The sequence below is a fragment of the Amphiura filiformis genome, chromosome 14 (genome assembly GCF_039555335.1).
Source record: "Amphiura filiformis chromosome 14, Afil_fr2py, whole genome shotgun sequence".
Lineage (NCBI taxonomy): Eukaryota > Metazoa > Echinodermata > Ophiuroidea > Amphilepidida > Amphiuridae > Amphiura > Amphiura filiformis.
In genome coordinates, this window is record NC_092641.1 from 59,819,281 (window position 1) to 59,841,797 (window position 22,517).

General features: G+C 34.3%; 1 protein-coding gene across 4 annotated transcripts in view; it reads left to right on the plus strand.

The window, feature by feature from the left end:
• Positions 1-22,517, plus strand: part of LOC140170381 (uncharacterized) — a 105,422-nt gene that overhangs the window by 46,536 nt on the left and 36,369 nt on the right. For all 4 annotated transcript variants that reach the window (XM_072193757.1, XM_072193758.1, XM_072193756.1 and 1 more), the window contains one exon: positions 3,386-3,442. In XM_072193757.1, the coding sequence (XP_072049858.1) occupies positions 3,433-3,442 (10 nt within the window). In that variant the 5' untranslated portion in view covers positions 3,386-3,432. The remainder of the gene's footprint in view (positions 1-3,385; positions 3,443-22,517) is intronic.

Consider the following 22,517-nt stretch of genomic DNA (forward strand, 5'->3'; position numbering starts at 1 on the left):
GTGACATAGTGAAAATACATGTTTTATGTAACATCATGACTTTTCAGCTACTACTGAGAGGAAGCAAGAAGGGAGCATAAGGGAAACAACAACGAGTCTACCAAAAGATAAGATTTTATGCATCATGATTGACCATTATATAAGGGGTACTACACCCCTTGATAAATTTGTGACTATTTTTGAATTTTTCTCAAAAAACAATAAAACACTGGTAACAAAAGTTATGTATCTTATAGGGGAAAGGAACCTAATTACTTTATTGAAATTTTACATACCAAATCACGGACCGTTTTAGAAACAGTCTTTGTAAAATACATTTCGATTGGTAAATATCCATATCTTGGAACTCCAGCCAATTATCACAATCTTTCTTAATAACGCTGACTTGTAGACATGTAGAAACGCATATCGAATAAATCTCGATTATCGAGTGTTGTATATCAAATTTCATGATATAAAACCTACAAGCAACAAGGTAAGCATTCAGTGAATCTGCAAACCGTACTCTGAACATCACAGTATAAAGTTCAGATACAGAAGGTTCTAATCATTTCCTAGGACTGTGTTAGTTTTCATTAATGAAGTCTTATTTTCGCTTGAGTCAAATATCCCACGATTGTTTGATGTGATCATTTATTACTTTTTGTAACAAAACATTATATAATCTTAAATATTAGACCGGGACAATACCAACAGCTATCATATAATATACACATATATTTTGTAGCTATTTTAAACATAGATTTTCCTTTCTTTATCAATTTTTTCATCGTTTTCTGCCTTTTTATGCTAATTTTTATTCTATAAATGGCTCATTTGTGTGCAAATTGAGGGCGCTCTTTACATACATTTTAAATTTAAATTAGCCAAAAAATATGGGTTATTCCATACATTTCATGATATAAAGCTTTTTGAAAATTTCCTTGCCATTTGTTAGTTTTTTCTGATGTTTTAAGCCCCTTTTATACCATTTCTGAAGAATCAAACAGTATTTAAGATAAATAGCGCCATCATTGTTCACCTTTTCTTTAAAATGATTACAGTTTACATGCCATCAAACATTCTATCCCTGGCTGGTATCTGTTATTTACCTTTAGATATCTGTTGTTCTGTTATGGAAATAGCAGTCAGTAGAGTAGCAAATGAAGGGAAATCGTGCTAACCGATCATTTGAAAATGATTTGTCACTAATTCGAAATTTGATCATTTGAAATCAGCGTCAATTATTATTTAACATGTTGACATTTAACAGTCTACCATCTGGTGTTTAGTAATGCAAGATACGTCTCACCTACTAGACTATGCATATTCGATGTTTAAGACAAAAGTATGTTATTAATCATGTTGTACGCATTCCTTTAAAATCGAAATTTTTAACATACGTATTCAATAAATAGTCATAAAAGAGTTCAAAATGTAATTACCGTATATGAATGATATCTATTTCAACATAATTATCTCGGAATAATGATAAGGAGGGCTCATATTTTGTGCAATTCTGATTCTGGGATATCTCCGTCTATTAACGATTTGAGCGGCGAAAATTGTTAAATAGTGGCTAAAAATAACAAAACATGGGTATTTTTGCTGAAAGGTTTGTGTGTGGGGGGCACGTCCCCCATGTCCTCTGGGATTGACGCCCATGACCCCGGGAGTTACGCCTATAGATGTGTGTAGGTGGACAACAGAGGAGCCTACTCACCTACCAAACGGCATTTGTACATTGATAATATTGGACACGGTGGCTCAGTGGTCACGGCCTTGGACTCATAAACTGAGAGCTTGCTCGACGTGCGTTGGTTCGAGTCCCCGCCCCACCACCGTGTTGCACCCTTGGGCAAGGCGCTTTGCCTCGCTTGCCTCACCCCACCCAGGTATAATGGGAAGCTGTTAGGGGTAGTCACAGTCGTTGTACTGATGAACCCTGCGCCAATTGTAGGCTGCAAACGTGGTTCCGACATATTCTAATAACGGCGGAATAAATGTAAAGCGCTTTGAGGCTGTTTACGGCATAAATATCTACATTTATTTTATGTTTTATTAGTATTGACACAACCCGCACACACACCCCCTGTTCACCAAAACAAATGAAGGAGTCTTCAGCACTAATCAAGTTGGAGAAATGACCACTATAGCAAGTATCGGTGATTGTCAATTTTATAGAGGAACGCAGATTTAATGTGTAATAACATGCTAAAATGTAATTTAAAAAAATAAATAAATAAAGAGCAGGATTGATAGATTCAATACGTATTCTAAATAAATATTGTCATCAGATACCGAAGGGGTCTCAGAATTTCAAACAAACTGTGGCCTGTAGTCTAAGATCAGATTATTCTGGTAAGTAAAGAAATGGAATGCTCTCTGAATGTCTAGTGTGCTATATCAATAGGACCTCATATTTGTGCATCTCCATGTTGTTTAAAGCACCACTGATATCTGTTCCGCCCCTTATTTTCGCCTCATTTTCACATATTCTGACATGTCAAATTTATTGGCAACATATTTCCTCGGGAAATATATTAGCGATCAAATACGACATGACGGAGTTTGTATGCCTAACGGTGCAGACATTATCTGGATTCATGGCATACGTGCACCTTTTTCTGGTTTAAGTATTATGTAATTGTAATTTGTAATATTTTATTGTTCAAGAACTTTTTACAAACTAGTATTATCTAAGTACAGTTATAGTTAAAGCTTTATTGATGTAAGTTCTAGGCTTATAAGGTGGTAGGTTAAAAAACAAATGAGGAAATGCCTTTGATTTGATAACTACCGGTATTATAATAGTGGCGCTATGGAATATAGCTGCCTTGGGTTAAATCGATGCTTTAGTACGCGATTGTTTCATGGCGTGTAAAAATTGAGTCATTTTTAAGAAAAGTTGAACAATGATGGCGCTATTTATCTAAAATCTTGTTTGCATCTTTACAACATGTACAAGTGGTAGACACTTATAAAATGGTATTTGAACATCAGTAAACAGACTAACAAATGACAGGGGAATTTTCAAAAAAAAATTATCATGAAATGTAAGGTAGAACTCATATTATTTGGATAGTTTTAATTTAAACAAGACAGTTACTTTTCTTTCAAAAATGATTTAACTCTTTTTTACTCGTCCCAGATTCCTATTTTAAACCCATCACCAACCAGGTTTACCACAAGGAGGTTACTACATCTTCGACGCTTGTAACACTGTATATCTCACTTTTGGGATGACGATTGAGTGAGTCAGTCGTTCTCTATAAAGCGCGCCAAAATATGTCGTAATGTGTGTATGAGTCTGCATTTAACAGTGACAGCAGGTATAGTTACACCGTTCGAGAATTGCACATTTGGAATTCATAGATTGTACATTTATGTTTGATTCTTTGTACAGATGTTGTGTTGGAATAATATGAACTAGACGAGTAGAGGAATACCAAAATGAGAATTGGTAAGTCAGATTAAACAGTATTCTTACTTTATTGTTATTCTTGATGTATACTGTGAGCATATGAAGAGTGTTAGGAGTAGATATACAGAGTAATGGAAAATAATTATAGTTATATATTAATGACATTGAAATGAGCTGTTTTATAGTTTGTGCTGCTCAGTGGCTGGAAAAGAATTTGCTTCTTATCATATTATATAAAACATAATAATTATATGGCCTGCCTTTATTTGTGCAATTGTATAAAACTGTCATTGTCAATTTTGACTATTTCATTTCAGTTGGCTTTGACGCGTGGAATAGAAAAGTTAAAATTTGACATTGTGCTATACATTTTACCATTGTATGCGCAAGCATGAAATACGTATGTTTCATGTACAATTTATCGGTTAACTGTGATGACTTATTATGCTTCAAGCTTACACGAGTATTGTTAATTCAACTTAGATTGTGAAAGTAACTGTAGCTGCAAGCCTTCTTAAAAGTCGTTAAATAAAATAAAATTCATTTAGAATGACAAGATCATTGATCACTAAGCCAGTTATGTATATCCAGAATGTCATTGTTTTACTGATACAGTTTGGTATACTTTAAATGTCGTTTGCAATCAATAGGAGTTCAATGTTTTCCTTTTTTTTCAAGTATAGTTGTTATATTTGCTTTGCCTTTGTAGATCAAACGCACTGCTGTAGCATACCTACAAGTCCTAAATGTCATTGGGATTGACTATAGACATACGCGTTGAATGTTCATGGCTTATTATGTCTGCTTTTGCTGATAAATAAAATGTGACCGTTTTATAACATACCCAGCAAACACAAAACGTTTTCGACATCATTCGCAAAAGGTTATAAAAGGTTGTCAGAAAACGTTTAAATGTCGGGTTATATAAACGGTATATTAAGAGTATAAAACATTTTCATAACCTTAAAAAACATTTTTTGATAATCTACTGCTCAGCAAACAAAAATGTTTTACAGAAAACGTTTAAATGTCGGGTTATATAAAGGGTATAAAAACGTTTTAATAACATTTCAAAAACATTCTTGAAAACTTGATACGAAACATTCTAAACAGAATGTTATTTTGGGGTTGAAAAAATATTTTGCGAAAAATGTTTGCTCAAAATATTTTCAATAACGTTTTAAAAACGTTTTCATGACCTTTATATAACACGACATTTAAATGTTATTAAAAGGTTTTGAAAATAACATTTTAAGAACATTTCTGTGTTTCCTGGGTTAAAATATTTTAACATAATGTTATTTAAGTATTGACACAATATTTGGCAAAAATGTTTGCAAAAATAGTTTACAATAACATTTTTTGAAAACATTTAAAAATATTGTTGTAGTGTGTTTTCATACAAAACGTTTTAAAACGACCTTTATATAACCCGACATTTTAATGTTATTAAAACGTTTTTACCTAAACCAAAAGCCAAAATATAACTTATTTAAAACGCTTTTTATGACAAATACCATAAAAGTCACTCTATCTCTGTGTCTTTTTCATCATCAGCACTCATTATAACATTTTAATTAGGCCGGATCACTTCAAAAGTAATTAAAATGTTCAACTTATCCAGCTTTAAAAAAATAGCAATTAAATATTTTGTAGAAAGTAAAATTAAACTTCTACGCTATTCAAACTTGGTACACTCACCGGAGTGCTCTCACCGGATCAACCGGCGTCTTCATCGGATGTTATTGCTCTGAAGATTTGTTATTGCTAGTGATGTTGAGTAACCTCCGATGACGTCACATATATAGATGACGTCAAGTTGCTGTGTCGCCCCCTTGATTCGTGGGGGCAGGAGGTTGTCCCAGACAGGGTCGATGTCTAACCCTTTTCGCTTTGTCAAATATTGTGTTATACATGTTTGTCTTAGTCCTACCGTGATACCTTTTGTAACACAAACTACGTGATTTGTGAATACCCTAATTTGTGATTTACCAATATTATATAGCCATGAGATTCCTCTATCCCTATCCAGTGATACCAACTGGTATAAGTAATAATAAGTAACATAATATTGATATGGTGTCGTAATGTAACATTTTGGATTTACAGGCAAAATGAATTTTCAGTTAAAAATCTACAAACATGCGATTTTGTAGAAACCTATGGCGGGCATCATCAACCCTCCCTATGGTCGGCCATAACCTCGAATAAGGTGCTGGGGGAAAATATCATTAAAAATAGCTCAAAGGATGAATCTACGATTAGCTCAAGTCGTTTGGCAGTAAACACGCGCGTTTTTAATGCCGCATTAAAAACCTTGAGATGGTACAGCCCTTATTCGCAGTACCAGGAATGCCTTGGATCTAATGTAAAATTGTAAGCGGTATCCTATGCTATACTACTTTATTTATAGATAATGATCAATATGCAACCGATTTGACAAAATGTTCCATATCAATTCTCAAATCAATCCATCTCAGCTCATTTTGCTGTATAGCGTCAAACCTCTCTTAGATAGCAGCATGTAGACTGATATTGGATAGTTTGATTGCTGAGTCCGTTCAATTCTTAGAGTACATTATCGTCATTGGACGTAATGGGGGTGAGTTTCCTAATCATTTGCATCGGCCATTAGGACGTTATGGGATCAGATTACATGGTACATCAAGAAGTTGTGTAATAATTATGTGTACAACAGCTTCTTCATGTACCAATTATCAAAATGGTCTCCCAAAATTCGCTTGTCTCCCCTTTTAGCTGTCAAATACCATTGCCGCCTCCCATAATTCTACACACTGGGTTGCACATAATATAATAACATTGCACCACCCTTACTATATCAACAACATCCACAAATACACCCCCATACCAAAGCCTACATCCACCTACACCTACGCACACACCAAACCCGGCCCAGCTCCACACTCACGGCTAAAAAGTATATCGCGTGTGTCTTTTAAAGGACACTCTACTCTTATCTTGATTAACCACAAACCTTAGAAAGAAAACACTAAAAGGCATTTAGACATAAAGTGAGAATAGACCATAAATAAATTTCTCTTTAAATTGGGAAAAGAGTATTTTGCTTTACCCTGTTATTCTGCTCTTGTAAATGGTCATATGTATAAGCACCTCGAAAGTCACAATATTTCACAGTTATCAGCTAAAAAGTAGTTTGAATGTGCACATTTAAACGATACTGAGTTGAACAACGGTTCAGAAGATTGTGAATAAACTAGAATTAATAAACTGCTGTAAAATACGTAATAAGGCCCATAAAGTCACAACTCATACAACATGCTGCGACAAGACCACTCGTCTATCTCAGTTAATTTGATTGATGAATTCATTTAATTACTAGAAGTAGTACAAAGTCATAATTATGGTTGGTTTGACAATCCATTATTTAAAGACTTGCTATAATCACATATCCTTTTCACAAATTTAAAGCCTTTCTTTAGAGCTCAATTTGATTATATTCCAGATTTTTTTATCGCAGATACTTAATACTACTTGGGAAACAAAATATATCTCGTTCTTTATCGTAATAGTTTGATATCAAGGCCCATTATAAGTTTTTTTGTATCAGTAATGCAACTTACTTATTGCAACTTTAATTCAGGTAAAATATGTATAGAAAGTTCATTCAAATAAGACTAAGAAGACGAAACATTCATGAGGGCAAAAAAACCCACATAATATCCACAGATACAGTGACACAAAGAATACCCTACACTCCAAGTTTTGTAGTTGCTGATACACAAACACATAGAGTTGGGGTGTATGAAGGGTAGACGAGGTATTGTTGGTCGAAGCAACCTAAAATTGATTTTCATTATCTAGATCAATATTTTATTGAAAATTAACACCTTGATGTTTTGCAAAAGTTCATTCTACAAATCGTATAGTTTCCAAACTTGCTTAATTTATTGTTGTTAATGAGTTATGTACATTTTACAAAAGTGTTGTTGTTTCAGCCCTCTTTACAACGTAACTTAAGAACCGCAGCACCTATAAAAGTATATCTGTGATATTTTAATTTTTCTACACACTCGCTATGAATTGGGCAATGCAGTTTTTGCCAAAGCTCACTACCATTCGTCAGATGCTGTGAACTACCAAATCATAACAGTTTAAAATAATTAAAAACCTTAATAACGCACATTAGTGTCATCTTAAACATCCTCTCCGGATTTTAGCGTTCCACATGATTTCTAATCGTATCCCTGACACAGTCGTATGTTTTGCATTAAAAACGCAATTACTTTTATCTATTCATAATGGCGTCGTAAATAACACTATCATTAGCCTTCTCTGTATTAAATATAATCTACATACTCACCTAAACGTGCATTTAAATTGATTAAAAGTCACATTTAAATGTCAAGATTAGACTAATGTGTCTTCTTACAAATTTACAAAAGACAGCTTTTAATTTAAAATTGGCTAATGGCTAATGTTGTTATTATAATATGTCATATTAAATGTACGTGGAAATTATATTTCTTAGCGAAATCGGCAGCAGATCGAGGTGTTAAAATATGTAATTATGCCTTTAATGGAAAGGTTTCTATTATTTCATGCGTTGGTTCATATTTCCAGTATGTGATTTTTTTCGAAAGTGGTTTTACGTTCAAGGGCTGTCATTAGTAAAAAGATTTGAATGTGGTTTTTTCTTGATCACCATCTTACTTAATATTAACTATAGTGATACCTCTAACTAGCAATATCCTTACACAATATATATACAACATATTCAAAATTAAATAATATATCAAACTTAGTTTCGCATCAACACCAAAATGAGAAGTATTACGTCACTATGACGTCATTACCTAAGCAGATCTAGGGAGTTAAGTGTCCAGCCCAAATTGTGTTATCCTGTATGGCTGGCATTTACTCTTGAGTTTATCGTTTTTTTGTTTTTTTTGCAGTCGTAGTTTCCTCTGGTTCTGACTTTATGGATTAGGCATTCAAAAGCCATCTTGGGGGAGGCGTGTGGGAGGGATTCTGGATGTGGCCAAAATAATGCAGCCTCTGTCTAAGATGAAAAACTCAACACCGAGGGCTTTGAATCATGTCTCTTCATGTTACTCCCTTTATTTTCACAAGGTACATCATGTCTAGCGTGAACAGTCGATTTTCATCCTCCCTAGGTCGATACGCTATTATGGGAAACATAACATTACACTTTGTAACCTTACGCCGAATTTAATGAATGAATTAATAATTAATAAGCTCATTGTGGCTGTTGAGCAAAATGAAAGAGAAAAACACTAAAAACATGTGCCAATTAAAACCAATACCAAAAAATCATTTTACGACACTATGGAATGAAGATAAAAAAATATTTGCTTATAGTGAAGATGACTATCATGAAAGACGTATTTTTGAAACAATAATTTAATTTATTGTTCACTACGAACCCCTATGACAAATTATTGTGATTTGATAAAAATAACTGCATGGATATGGCATCAATTTTATATGAGTTTTAGTAACCTAGTTAAATAACACTGATGTATTTTAGAACAAATTATTACTATCTTTATTTTGAAACATGATCTATATACACAACGTTACTAGACTCATTTTTAATCCTTAGGTTTCCTAACACACAGACGATACAAGTATGGCTTACTATACTCAAATATCTTATTCATCCAACACATTGGTTTATCAAGTGTGCTTTTACCCTCGTGGCCTCAGTTAAAAGAATAGTAGCAATATAGTATTCATTCAATTATGACCGATAAATGGTAAACGAACTACATACCTAATGAACGTCTCAGTTAATAATTAGCGCACCGCAGTGACATCTTAATTAGTTCTCTTTGCTATCAAAACCAAATAAATACATATGATAAATTAATTAATTAGTTCTACTGGATAAACAGCAGATGGAACAGTGGATGCATTGCAGTCTATAATGTAGATAAGCTTGCAATTATTCCATGCTTGCATAGAGATACATCTTGGTGATGTACAGTTATTTAAGGGTATCGAATTTCATTATCTAAATCAATATATTATTACAAAATAATACTTTGATGTTTTGCAAAAGTTCATTCTACAAATCATATACTTTGAAAACTTGCTTGATTTATTGTTGTTTAAGAGTTTTAAAAAGGGGTGTTGTTTCAGCCCTCTTTACAACAAGAACCACATGACCTACAAAAGCCTATCTGTGATATTTGAATCCTAGCTTCTACACACTTCTACACAGCTTTGCCAAAGCTCACTGCCATTTGCAAGATGCTGTGAACTACCAAAATGCAAATAAACAAATTAAAAACGAAGCCTACATATCGAGAGCATATTATATCCTTTTATTTTGGAATAGTTTACTATTATGCGTTTGTTTGATGATATTCGGGGTTTATTTGCTATCATTGTGACTGTTATTTCCTGTCATAAAAATGATGTGTGTACAAAATGGCTTGCAGCACGTCTGAACCATGTTGGTAATGATTTCAAAGTAAATCGATTTCACGCACAAGTTGATACGCACCATCAACATTTCTTTAATATTCTAGTGTGTATTATTTTCTTCCAGTTTGTTGCCTCGTTTGCAGGTAACCAAATGCTTTCCTCCGTTATTCAGTGTATATTTCACAAGTGCCAAATGGAGTAAAAGTAAAACATTTTGATTAACCTAGTGATAAAGTACACACGATTATAGAAAATCATGGATAGGTTGGTTCATTGAATAGAGAGATGAATAATCAGCGTTTAGATTCAGAGATCGATCTTATCAGGCTTCTTCGTTTTTAACGTTCATGGTTGCACAAATGCATAGTCATTAATAGCGTGTGAGACATCTGCCTCTATACCATCAGCAATTGTCGATACGGAATAACCTTTACAGAGAATGAATATCAAAGATGGTAGCTTTAGGCTTGGCTATGTTGTATGACTGCAAAAAGGTCATACGAACCAAGTTATGGGGGCTTAATGCATTAAGGAAGGCTACGCCGTGTTGAACGGAGGGGACTTCCGGGTATACATCACCTGGTTGTCAACGTATGAGCTGCTACATGAGCGAGCACGGCGGCATTCGTCATCGGGCCAAATGTTTTTAAAATGCGTAAAAAACAACTTGATTTTAATGCTAATTATTGCACATTCTGAGGAAGTCTGATTATCATTTTTGAAATAGCCGAGTGGGCGGGTTTTCGATGACATATTTTTTGTGTAAAAACTGAAGCATGCTATGTTGAATATATGAATATTAACTGCACAACACATATAACGATTCTTGATAACCATTTGTTGTACAGTTGGTGTCGCTTAGAAGGCAGATAATTTTATTTCAAATTTTATATACACCAAAATATTTTCTGAATTTAGCAAAAATAAATACCGAAAAGATTATGAAAAGTCTTTATGGGAATTTAATCTTTGAATATCTGAAAGAAACTTTGGGGACCTATGTGGACTTTTACTATAAATTGCAAAAATCAAGACCATCTTACAAGAAAAATGGTAGGCTGGCTACCTTTACCTTGCAAACCAACGCGATGAGCACACAGATCACATGCACGAATTCAAAATCGATTATGTATTGTGAATGTATAGTGGTATTTCTATTCTATACCCGACCAATGTTGGAGTTGCCTATAGCCTATATGTTTAAAATCCAATTTGGCTACCAATAAGTTATGTGGTCCATGTGGATTAGCGGGCTGGACTTGAGTGTTCTGTATGTAGCAGCGGCATGGGTTCAAGACTCACCTCTCAGTCTGCCGAACTGAAATTCCATTTTTTAAAAAAATTTCATATTAGGGAAATGGGACTGGGCGAATTTATGTATGACGTAGAGAGAAGTGATAAGCGAGTATTATCAAGGATTAATTTCAAAATGACCCATTGATTGTATTTGATCATTAATGTATTACCGATTCTTGAGGACATTCTTAGAAAGTAGAGAAGAAAAGGTACCACTTGATCAAGTAGGCGCTTTCACATAAGTTTCTTTTTATCAGTAGCCTGCCTGGTAAAGCGTTAATACGATGTCAGGTCTGTTAGCAATTTAATGGCGATACCACTGGATGAATAGCAAATCGAATCAGCATTAAAAGGAACAATGCGTTACGTAATCTTTTGTCTCTCCGTGATTATTAAATCCTCATTGATTACAAGTACCATAATGCTATTGCATAATGGATCGAGGTACTTATATTAGGTTACGGGTAGACGCGGTTTTGTTAGTCGAAGCAGAAAAAAATGTCGATTTTCATTATCTAAATCAATATACGAGAAAAATTACACTTTGATGCTTTGCAAAAGTTCATTCTACAAATCATATACTTTGAAAACTCGCTTGATTTATTCTTGTTAATGAGTTATGTATGTTTTACAAAAGTGTTGTTATTCAGCCCTCGTTACAACATAAATAAAGAACCACAGGACCTACAAAAGTATATCTGTGATATTTGAATCCTTCTACTACACACTTACTATGAAATGATCAAAGCAGTTTTTGCCAATTTAGCTCACTACATTCGCAAGATGCTGTGAACTACCAAATCGCAACAGTCATTATTTGTTTTTCACGCTATGAAACTTCGTGAAATGATTGAATTTATGTAATTATTTCTTCATGTTATTTATATGTCTTCCTCATATGTAATTATTATATTTGTAGTGCAAAGGGCCAAGGGCCTATATGTACAAATAAAATCTAAACTGAAACAGTCTGAAAAAATGGTTGCTAACCTTAATTTACAAGTCAATAGCGCGGGTAGCGTGGATTCCGTGCCCTCGCAAGGATACTCTGTATTTATATCATGCCTTTGTTTTCACACGAGAGAGAATGCTCCAAGGCACACCACTCTTCGCCATACATACATTCTCCCAGCCACATTTCCCTAACATAATATGAAATTTAAAAAAAGAAGTAAATTTAATTAGGCAGAGGCGGGGCTCGAACCCACGCTGCACTGCGCCGCTATCACGTATACCATATGACCAGCGCCTTAGACCGCTCGACCACGAAGGACTTGATAGTGTCATCGTGAAAATTTAAACATATAATATTAATAAATCGCAACTTCATTACTACATCATATTTTGGAATTTTATCTGCTTAAAACATTAATGTGTATTATAATAAAGCTACCATTATTTATATTGTTGAATTCTCAAGCGCATAGAGACAATTAATACGAGGGTCCTATGAATAGGCCTACATACACAATACATAAAATCGATTTTAATATCGGCCACGTGCTCTGCTGTGCATGTGGTTTCCCGCAGTGGCGGAAGTTGTATTACGAAGTGCATCCGAACTCCATTTTGAAGCAAATGCTTTTGACCCCGGGGGGTACTCAAGTTTGGTTTTGGTAGGGACGTGCCGCTAAGATTTTGGAAGTGGACCCATAAATATACCAAATTTTCAAGAAATTTGGACCCATTGATATACCAAAAGTCACAAATTTCGGCCGAATTTAACCAAAATTGTCTTAGTTTTTACAAATTTTCCCAAAATTTTGGGAAAGTTTTGAAAATTTTGGCTAGATTAAGGGAAAATTGGGCTGTTTTCCGAAAAAATTTAGAAAATTTTGAAAAAAGGACCCATTCATATACCAAAATAGGCTTTGAAAAAGGGGTCATTGATATACCAGAAGGCCGAAAATGCTACCCATGTTTGCGGCACGTCCCCGTATGGTCATTTGTACTGAGTACCCCCCCGGGCTTTTGAAAGGCATTGGATCCAGTTTGCATCCTAAATCCACATTAGACCCCTAATTTTATTTACGAAATCAAAAGATTAGATTATCATAACAACAAAACGGTAATCTTTTGTCGGGTCTAATGTGAAAATTACATTAAAAAATTACAGTTTTTACAGAATTAATTTTCACTTAATTCCAAAACAAAAATGGCGTATATAAGATTGAAATAAATTCTCTACTTTCTATACTAGATCAATTGTGACGCAAGTTGTTATCAAAAATTGTTGTGATAGATGTACAGTTAATATTCATATATTCCATTACCTATCTGATGGTACAGTTTTTACACAGAAAATATTTATTTGAAAAACCTGCCACTCGGCTTTTTCCGGAAAGGTCGCAGTGTCGCCGTGAATAATTACAATTAAAATTTTTCTTATTCTAACAGCAAGCGTTTCTAAAATGCAGTATGGCGAAATGTGGTGTAGCTCCAAGGTTAGCACACTGCAAATGGCTTTAGAAGTATGAAAAACAATACCACGAGGACATCAACCATTATCTCAAGTAAAAGGGATTCCCTTGTTTATATTCATGTAATTTCCCTGAGATGTCATCGCCAAATAACTATACTGCTACAAGAGCGGGTATTATTATCAACACCTTGTGTTTATCAAAGAAAAATCCCTTGAAATTCATGTATGCCACTTTCTAAACAGAAACACTCATTGAATACTCATTAAAATGCCAACGACTGGGTGCAAGGCTTGATTAAATACATTACATTATTAAAGGCGACGAAAAACCCTATTCTACGGACGGACGGTCGTCCTTTCAAGTAGGCTTGGTCTAGCTCGAGATACTCTATCGAAAATACAGGTTTACATTTTACTATCTTACATTATCTTGCTGTATTTTAGCTAGAGCGCCATAGGTAGAAAACTTGGGTTTTTCTGAGAACAATAAAAAACACGCAATCTTTTCATGACTTCAGTGACGCGACCTCGATGGCTATCATTTCTATACACCAAGTGAGAGAAAATTGAATAGATGCGTGTTCTTCACAACAGAAATTAACACAATAGAAATTAGCATCTCATGAATGCGCAACCAATCTTCAGAAATAAGAAAACCCACTTTTAGACAGGATTGGCTGGGATTGGCTCGTGTCTGGCTTGGTCGGTCGGGTTTTGTTTTTTAATTACCCTACAAGGATCCCGCAGAACTGGTTTTCTTTCGTCGCCTAATGTAATATTGTAAACTACAAAATGTTGACTCATGTAAAAAACATGTCTAGAGTTCAATTCAGTTTTAATAATGGGTCCCTTGCAATCAGCTATCCTTTTCACATTTTTATTCGCTTTCTCTCATTCTTTACTGTTACTTCTTACTTCTAATTCTCTATTCTACTTTATATTCTTCCTATTGGTTAGGTTCTACATTAATATTTTTCCTCATATTCCTTTTTGTTATTTTTTCATCATTTGTGACCGTCTGCGACGAACCAGGTGTAAAGCTGCTTTTTTCAAATTTAAGATTTTGTTTTAGGGCTTGTGGATCAACGTCTAGGCGTTGTGCATGTGCGTAGCGCACTATAAATCACGGCGCTTTATTTTTTTAGTTGCAATGTGCAAAAATAAGCTTTAAAATAAGTTTTAAACACCTGCATGAAAAGGGTGGATTAATTCGATCATTATTTTGAAACGAATAAATCTGACCAGAGAAATATATAAGACGTCATTCTGTGATCAACGAATATATCAGCAATGAACAATATTATTATTACCTCAAGTATCAATTACCTCAGCCGCCAGCAACGTACCCTCAATTCAACAAAATGACCAGAAATTATACTAAAAATACTAAAAATAAAAACACGATCAGTAACATCTTAATGTAACCTGTTACTGGCGAACGTCTATCGACATTAATTCTGACGTGTAATTTTAATGTACATCCATCATGTTCATGTCTTGAATTCACTAGCATGACCACATCCTCTAGGTTACAAGTAAATAAACCCAGGCACACTCTATCGTAATGAATTGGCAATTGCTCGAAGAAAATATAGTGTACTAATGAATCGAGAGACTACATGTAGCAAACGTTAAAACTAGGCCGTCTGGTCAACCTTTAGTCCGGGACGGTGAAGGGGGACATGGGACGTCAGAATTTTGTATGTGTGTAAATCATCGTGTCAAAAGTATTTTATTCGAGTTTGAAATGTCCCTCAAGTAAGTAAAAAGGGCAGAAAGCAACAAAACCAAGAGCAAGGGCAAATAAGACCAAGGGAGAAAAATGTGAGGGATAAAATAACGATGATGATAATGATGATGCCGAGTAGAGGGCCATCGTATTATACTTACACAGAAATAAAAAGTCATCCATTCTGAACAGATTCAATCATCGTCACTAACGTATATTTTCCTTACGCTGTTTCCTCGAGCTGAACTATCCTTTTAACAATTCAATTCGGAAAACATCTAATATTACGTTTATGTTTTCATTTTAGTTAATGTTTCATTTGCTCGAACAGTCATACCAAGGACTTAATTAACAGCAAACGAAGAATGTGACTATAATTGTTCATGCTGTCATTATTTCGGTGGTTGGTTTATGTCAGAGCAATCAAAAGTACAAAGTAAACAAGGAAGTAAACACATGAATGGGTTCTTTTAAGAACGATTTTATGAAATATACTGGTAATATTGTTGCGAATATATTGTTTCTCAAATATTTTTGAATGAACTATTATAACTTCAAATTGTCTTAATAATCAACAGACTTTTATTTGAATATCCAATGAAAGCAATGGCAATCACCTTACATCAAATTTATGAAGACCATTTGGTCTTTTCGAAGACAATAATATATATTCAAGTCGTATGAATATGTTCACGATATTGTATTGTTGCTTTGGTTAGATACACTTTCTCGTTTAACTCCTTACTTTGAAATGCAATAAAAACCAAAGTAATCCTTTTGAAACGGGCTACTTCTTAGATATTAAATTAAATATAGGCCTACATTGTATTAATGATTAATATTGATAAAGTAGGAGTAGACGACAATAATATGTTTTATATCTATCTATCAGATATCTTTATATACAAATATCTAAATTAAATATACATGAAAGCCCTATAGCTCTAGTTTCTAATGTTATATTTGCTTGCCGGGGTTTGCTTTCCAATTTGTGAACAATGATTAATGTATCAATACCAACGTAGCAAAAGTATTATAGCTGATGTTAGAATATGTGCTTCCTATAAAAGACCCAATGAATTATTATTGAAAACATCCATAGTTCAACATTTGTTTTCTTCTACATTTACACGAATTAATTATGAGTGTCTGGTTCCTTATTCATATTATATCAAAATGCATATTATTTGATAAGAAGCCAATGTTGTGTTTTTCTATACCTCCTACACGGAAGGGAGTGCAGTCAACTCGACAATGTCTGACTACCTTAGTTTAGCTCCACTGCACGGTGGTCTATATCTCCCGGGTATATATCTATGAAATTCGTATAATTCTCAAAGAAAGTATCAATGACACGTCATTGTCATTAACGAAAACTGACACTTCCTTAAATGTTAATGTTACAGTATACTGGTTCTCTTAAGTAGCTTGTTTCACAAGCCTTTTTATCAAAACAAGATCAATATCACATGCTAAATTGCTATGTATGCAAAGATGGTAACATACTGCAAGTCGAGGGCATTAATATTGCTCTGTACGTTTGAGGGTTGTATATGTTGTATATTATCCCTATCATGCCTATCATGCCTATAGCCGTACATTGTTCCGATCAGTAACATAGGTTATGGCAGTAGCTTCGGATGAACTAAGCCATCCCATACAGAAAATCTTGGTATGTCACTCGTGGATTTATGTAACCCACAGCATTGTTCCTATTACTAGTATATATGACTGCCATCAGCTTTGCATTCGAAAACAACTCATTAACCCATCCCATTCATAATTTTGAAGTTTTGGTGAAGATACTGATTATCCAAAATTCTTCATTACTTAATCAACAAAATGCGATTTATGTGTAATTTTTGCTTGTATGTGTTTTCTGTGTATGTTTGAGCTAAACACATACCAACTTGTAATTACCCCCTATAATGAATCGACCGTTATTCCAAAACAGCCAAATTTGGGATATGCATTCGAAGCAACATTTATTGCTGCATATTATGACACCTCATTTGTTGCGATGGTACGCAGCGTACATTTAAAGGAATATAACCAAAGATTTGAAAGTTACAGCAACTCCTATTGTCTTGTCTTCAGTATCCATTGGAAGATATGAGATATATGTAAAAGAGACCATAAAGAATGAAGAGCAATCAAGCAAAGCCAAACAAAACAAGACCATGAAGTTCGGCAGTGACAATACCACGAGGACATCAACCATTATCTCAAGTAAAAAGGGATTCCCTTGTTTATATTCATGTCATTTCCCTGAGAAGTCATCGCAAAATAACTATACTGCTACAAGAGCGGGTATTGTTATAAGCACCTTGTGTTTATCAAAGGAGGATCATTGAATACTCGTTAAAATGCCAACGACTGAGTGCAAGGATAGATTAAATGCATTATTAAAAGCGACGAAAAACCCTGTTCTACGGGCGGACAGACCTTTCAAGTAGGCTTGGTCGGTCGGGAATTTTTTTTTTCCCCTTTTTTTTCTGGAGGCTAAAATTACCCTAAAAGGATCCCGTAGAACAGGCTTTCTTTCGTCGCCTAATGTATTATTGTCAAGTACAAAATGTTGGCTCATGTCACAAAAATAACATGTCTAAAGTTCAATTCAGTTTTAATAATGGGTCCCTTGGCAGTCAGATATCCTTTTCACATTTTTGTTCGCTTTCTCTCCTTCTTTACTGTTGCTTTATACTTCCAATTCTTTATTCCACTTTATCTTCTCCCTATTTACTTTTGTTAGGTTCTACTTCAGTATGTTTCGTTGTGTTTCTTTATGTTCTTTTTTGTATTTTTTATTATTTGTAAACGTCTACAACGAACCAGGTGTACAGCTGCTATTTTCAAATTTTAGATTGTGTGTTAGTTACAATGTGCACATTCCCAGCCATGACATATGCGTCAGAAACTTAGGCCATGACTCAGAAAATGGAACAGAAGTTGAGAGTAGCTTAACACAGTTTGAAAAGGAGCATGCTAGGGATCACAAAAAGAAAAACAAATGAGTGGATCAGAAGCATGACACATGTCGCCGATGTCATCCAGACTGTGAAACCAAAGAAGTGGTCTTGGGCTGGTCACCTAGCTAGAACATCAGAGGGGACGAAGGACTAAACTGGGTTCAGAATTGAATTACAGAATTACCCAGGAAGACAAAAAGTTAGATGGAGGGATGAAATTACAAATTTTCTTGATGTAACCTGGATAAGAAAGGCGTGGAATAAATCAGAGTGGCGTCACCTTGGAGAGGCCTTCTTCTTGCAGTGGGTCGACGATGGCTTAGGATGATGATGATGACAATGTGCAAAAATAAGCTTTAAAATAAGTTTAAGCACCTGCTTGAACGCTGATGAAAATGTTTGACTAATTTGATCATTATTTTGAAATGAATAAATCTGACCAGAGAAATATATAAGACGTTATTCCGTGATCGACGAATATATCAGCAATGAACAATATTATTATTACCTCAAGTATCAGTTACTTCAGCCGCCGGGGACCTTCAATTCAAGATAATGACCAATAAATAATACTAAAAGTACTAAAAATAAAAATACGACCAGTAACATCTAAAATCTAATGTAACCTGTAACTGGCGAACATTTAATGTAACCTGTTTAATTAATTAAATTAAGCTGTTACATTAATTTACATTTAATGTAACCTGTTACTGGCGAACTTCTATCGGCATTAATTCTGACGTGGAATTTTAATGTTCATTCATCATATTCATGTCTTGAATTCACGAGACGTGGTAATGGACAATCCCTCTGGGTTACAATATGTGAAGTACATAAACCAAGGCACACTCTATTGTAATGAACTGGCAATAGCTCGACACACTCACAAGAAAAAAATATAGTGTACTAATAAATCGAGAGAGTAGCAAACGTTAAAACCAGGCCGTCTGGTCAACCTTTTGTCCGGGACGGTGAAGGGGGACATGGGACGTTAGAATTTTGTATGTGTGTAAATCATCATGTCGAAAGTATTTTATTCGAGTTTGAAATGTCCCTCAAGTAAGTAGGACAGAAAGCAAAAAAAAAAACAAGAGCAAGGGCAAATAAGACCAAGGAGAAAAAGGTGAGGGATAAAATGATGATGATGATGATGATGATGATGCGGAGGAGAGGGCCATCGTATTATACTTACACATAAATGAAAATAAATCCATTCTGAACAGATTCAATCATCGTCACTAACGTATATTTTCCTTACGCCATTTCCTCGAGCTGAACTATCCTTTTAACAAATCAATTCGGAAAAACATCTAATATTACGTTCATGTTTTTCATTTTGTTTCATTTGTTCGAACAGTCAAGTACAAATAAACACAGTTAGAAAAGAAAAATGCGTATATTATCGAAAAGGAATCGGTAAAGACAATCATAAGTAATTGAATATTATTCTTTTTAATCATCCAAAAAAAAGACTTAATGAACAGCAAACGAAGAATGTGACTATAATTGTTCATGCTGTCATTATTTCGGTGGTTGGTTTATGTCAGAGCAATCAAAAGTACAAAGTAAACAAATTCAAAAAGGAAGTAAACACATAAATGGGTTCTTTTCAGAACGATTTTATGAAATATACTGGTAAATATTGTTGCGAATATATTGTTTCTCAAATAAATTTTTAATGAACTATTATTACTTCGAATTGTCTTAATAATCAACAGACTTTTATTTGAATTTCCAAAGAAAGCAATGGCAATCACCTTACATCAAATTTATGAAAACCATTTGGTCTGTAAAAGTTGACATTTCGAAGACAATAATATATATTCAAGCCGTAGGAATATGTTCACGATATTATATTGTTTCTTTGGTTAGATACACTTTCCTGTTTCACTCCTTACTTTGAAATGCAATAAAAATAAGTAATCCTTGTGAAATGGGCTACGACTTAGATATTAAATTATTATAAGCCTACACTGTATTAATGATTAATATTGATAAAGTAGGAGTGGACGACAATAATATGTTTTATATCTAGGTAACATATATCTTTATATACAAATATCTAAATTAAATATACATGAAAGACATATAGCTCTAGTTTCTAATGTTATATTTGCTTGCCGGGGTTTGATTTCCAATTTTTGAACAATGATTAATGTATCAATACCAAAGTAGCAAAGTATTACAGCTGATGGTAGAATATGTGCTTCCTATAACAGAGCCAATAAATTATCATTGAAAACATTTATAGTTCAGCATTTGTTTTCTTCTACATTTACACGAATTAATTATGAGTGTCTGGTTCTTTATTCATATAATTTAATAAGATGCCAATATTGTGTTTTTCTATACTTCCCACATGAAACATGCGAAAGGGAGTGCAGTCAACTCGACAAAGTCTGATTACCTTAGTTCAGCTCCACGGTGGTCTATATCTCCCGGGTCTGTATCTATGAAATTCGTATAATTCCCAAAGAAAGTATCAATAACACGTCATTGTCATTTAAGAAAACTGACACTTCCTTAAATGTTAATGTTACAGTATACCATGTACGGGTTCTCTTAAGTAGCTTGTTTCATGAGCCTTTTTTTCTCAAAACAAGATCAATATCACATGCTAAATTGCTATGTATGCAAAGTTGGTAACACGCTACAATTAATATTGCTCTGCACGTTTGAGGGTTAGGTTAACTATTGTATATTGTCCCTATCATGCCTATAGCCGTATATTGTTCCGATCAGTAACATTTATGTAACCCACAGCAATGTTCCTTTTACTAGTATAGATGAATGCCATCAGCTTTCCATGCGAAAACAACACAGTCACCCATCCAATACGTATGTGTATCTCACTCGTGGATTTACGATACAGATGTCATTTTTGATGTTGAAGATTTCATGAAGATACCGATTCTCGCTACCCGAGTTACTATATCGGACCCCGAGATAGCTATTTTTTTATTTTCTTTCATGCCACTTCGGGGCTCCGTACATAACACAATAGCCTGGCATACTTTGGTTGATTATATTTTGTTCGGTGCAAAATAGACAAGATTTGGATTTTCACACAATTACCGGTATTAGGACATCCTGTCATAAGAGGTTCTAAAATTGCATTTATCTTATAACATATTAGCCTGGGCCAGAGGAGGCTTAAAGGCATTCCTACAATGCACTATGATTGGGAAATTTGACCAATATGACCTAATTTTAGAGCAAAGTCCCTATTGCCACACACACAAAATGGTCATTTTAAAACTGCAGCCAACAAGCTAATAGTTGAGACTTAGGACTGATATTTGATTTTCTTACAGGAAACATTCATATTATCTCACTGCATTAATTTTTATTCCTAAGTCTCGATGTTTTCAATGTTAAATAATAGGATGAAAACATCAGATATTTGCACACAATCCCAATGCAAAGTATGGTCAACTTGCCACATGTGTACAAAAACCAGACATACCAAGGTCAGAAACCCCATTGGGTCATGGGAATGTCTTTAAACATCCTCTGAGCCTGGGGTACTTTGATTGGTTTAAGTGTATACTTTGATCAGTACAAAATAGATGTGATCAAGCAAAATCAGTCAGAAGTTGGCTATTTACTTTCAGATATCATATACAGATATAGCCAAACAAAGACAATAATTTCATTTGTTGCATAACTTCCACTGTTCAAATCTTTGGAACTAAATGTTCACTTTCAATGGAGATTTTTTTGCAAAATATAGCTTTGCAAATACTTCATACAACCATGTGAAAAAATGAAAACTGAATATGCCCGAATACAAAATGATTTTGCTTGATCTCACCACAATTGAAAATGGACAAGTACTTCTCAGAGGGCCAATGTTGAATACTAAACTAGCAGGTTTACAGCTTATGTGATTCTTGTGTTAAAATCCAAATTTCCAATTTTTTTTCATTTTGCTGAAATCTCAAAGACTAAAAGACCAATTGAGCTGAGAGCAGATGTGTGCCCAAATGTGTGTCCAAATGATGGATTTTTGGGGCTCAATCCGTTCCCCAGGTTTACTAAGGAAACAGGACAAATCAGCATATTTGGAGTATGTTTCAGCTGATCAGCACACCTGGTATATGGTTGAGCTGTCTTATTCTTGTTCTAAGTTACATGGCTTATACAGAGTTCAGAGTTACAAAGTACATGTACAGTATACAGATTATTGTCTTTTCATATATAGATTAGATCTAGAAGTTACAAAATATTATCTGTTGCATACATATGGTATCTGTGAAAACGACT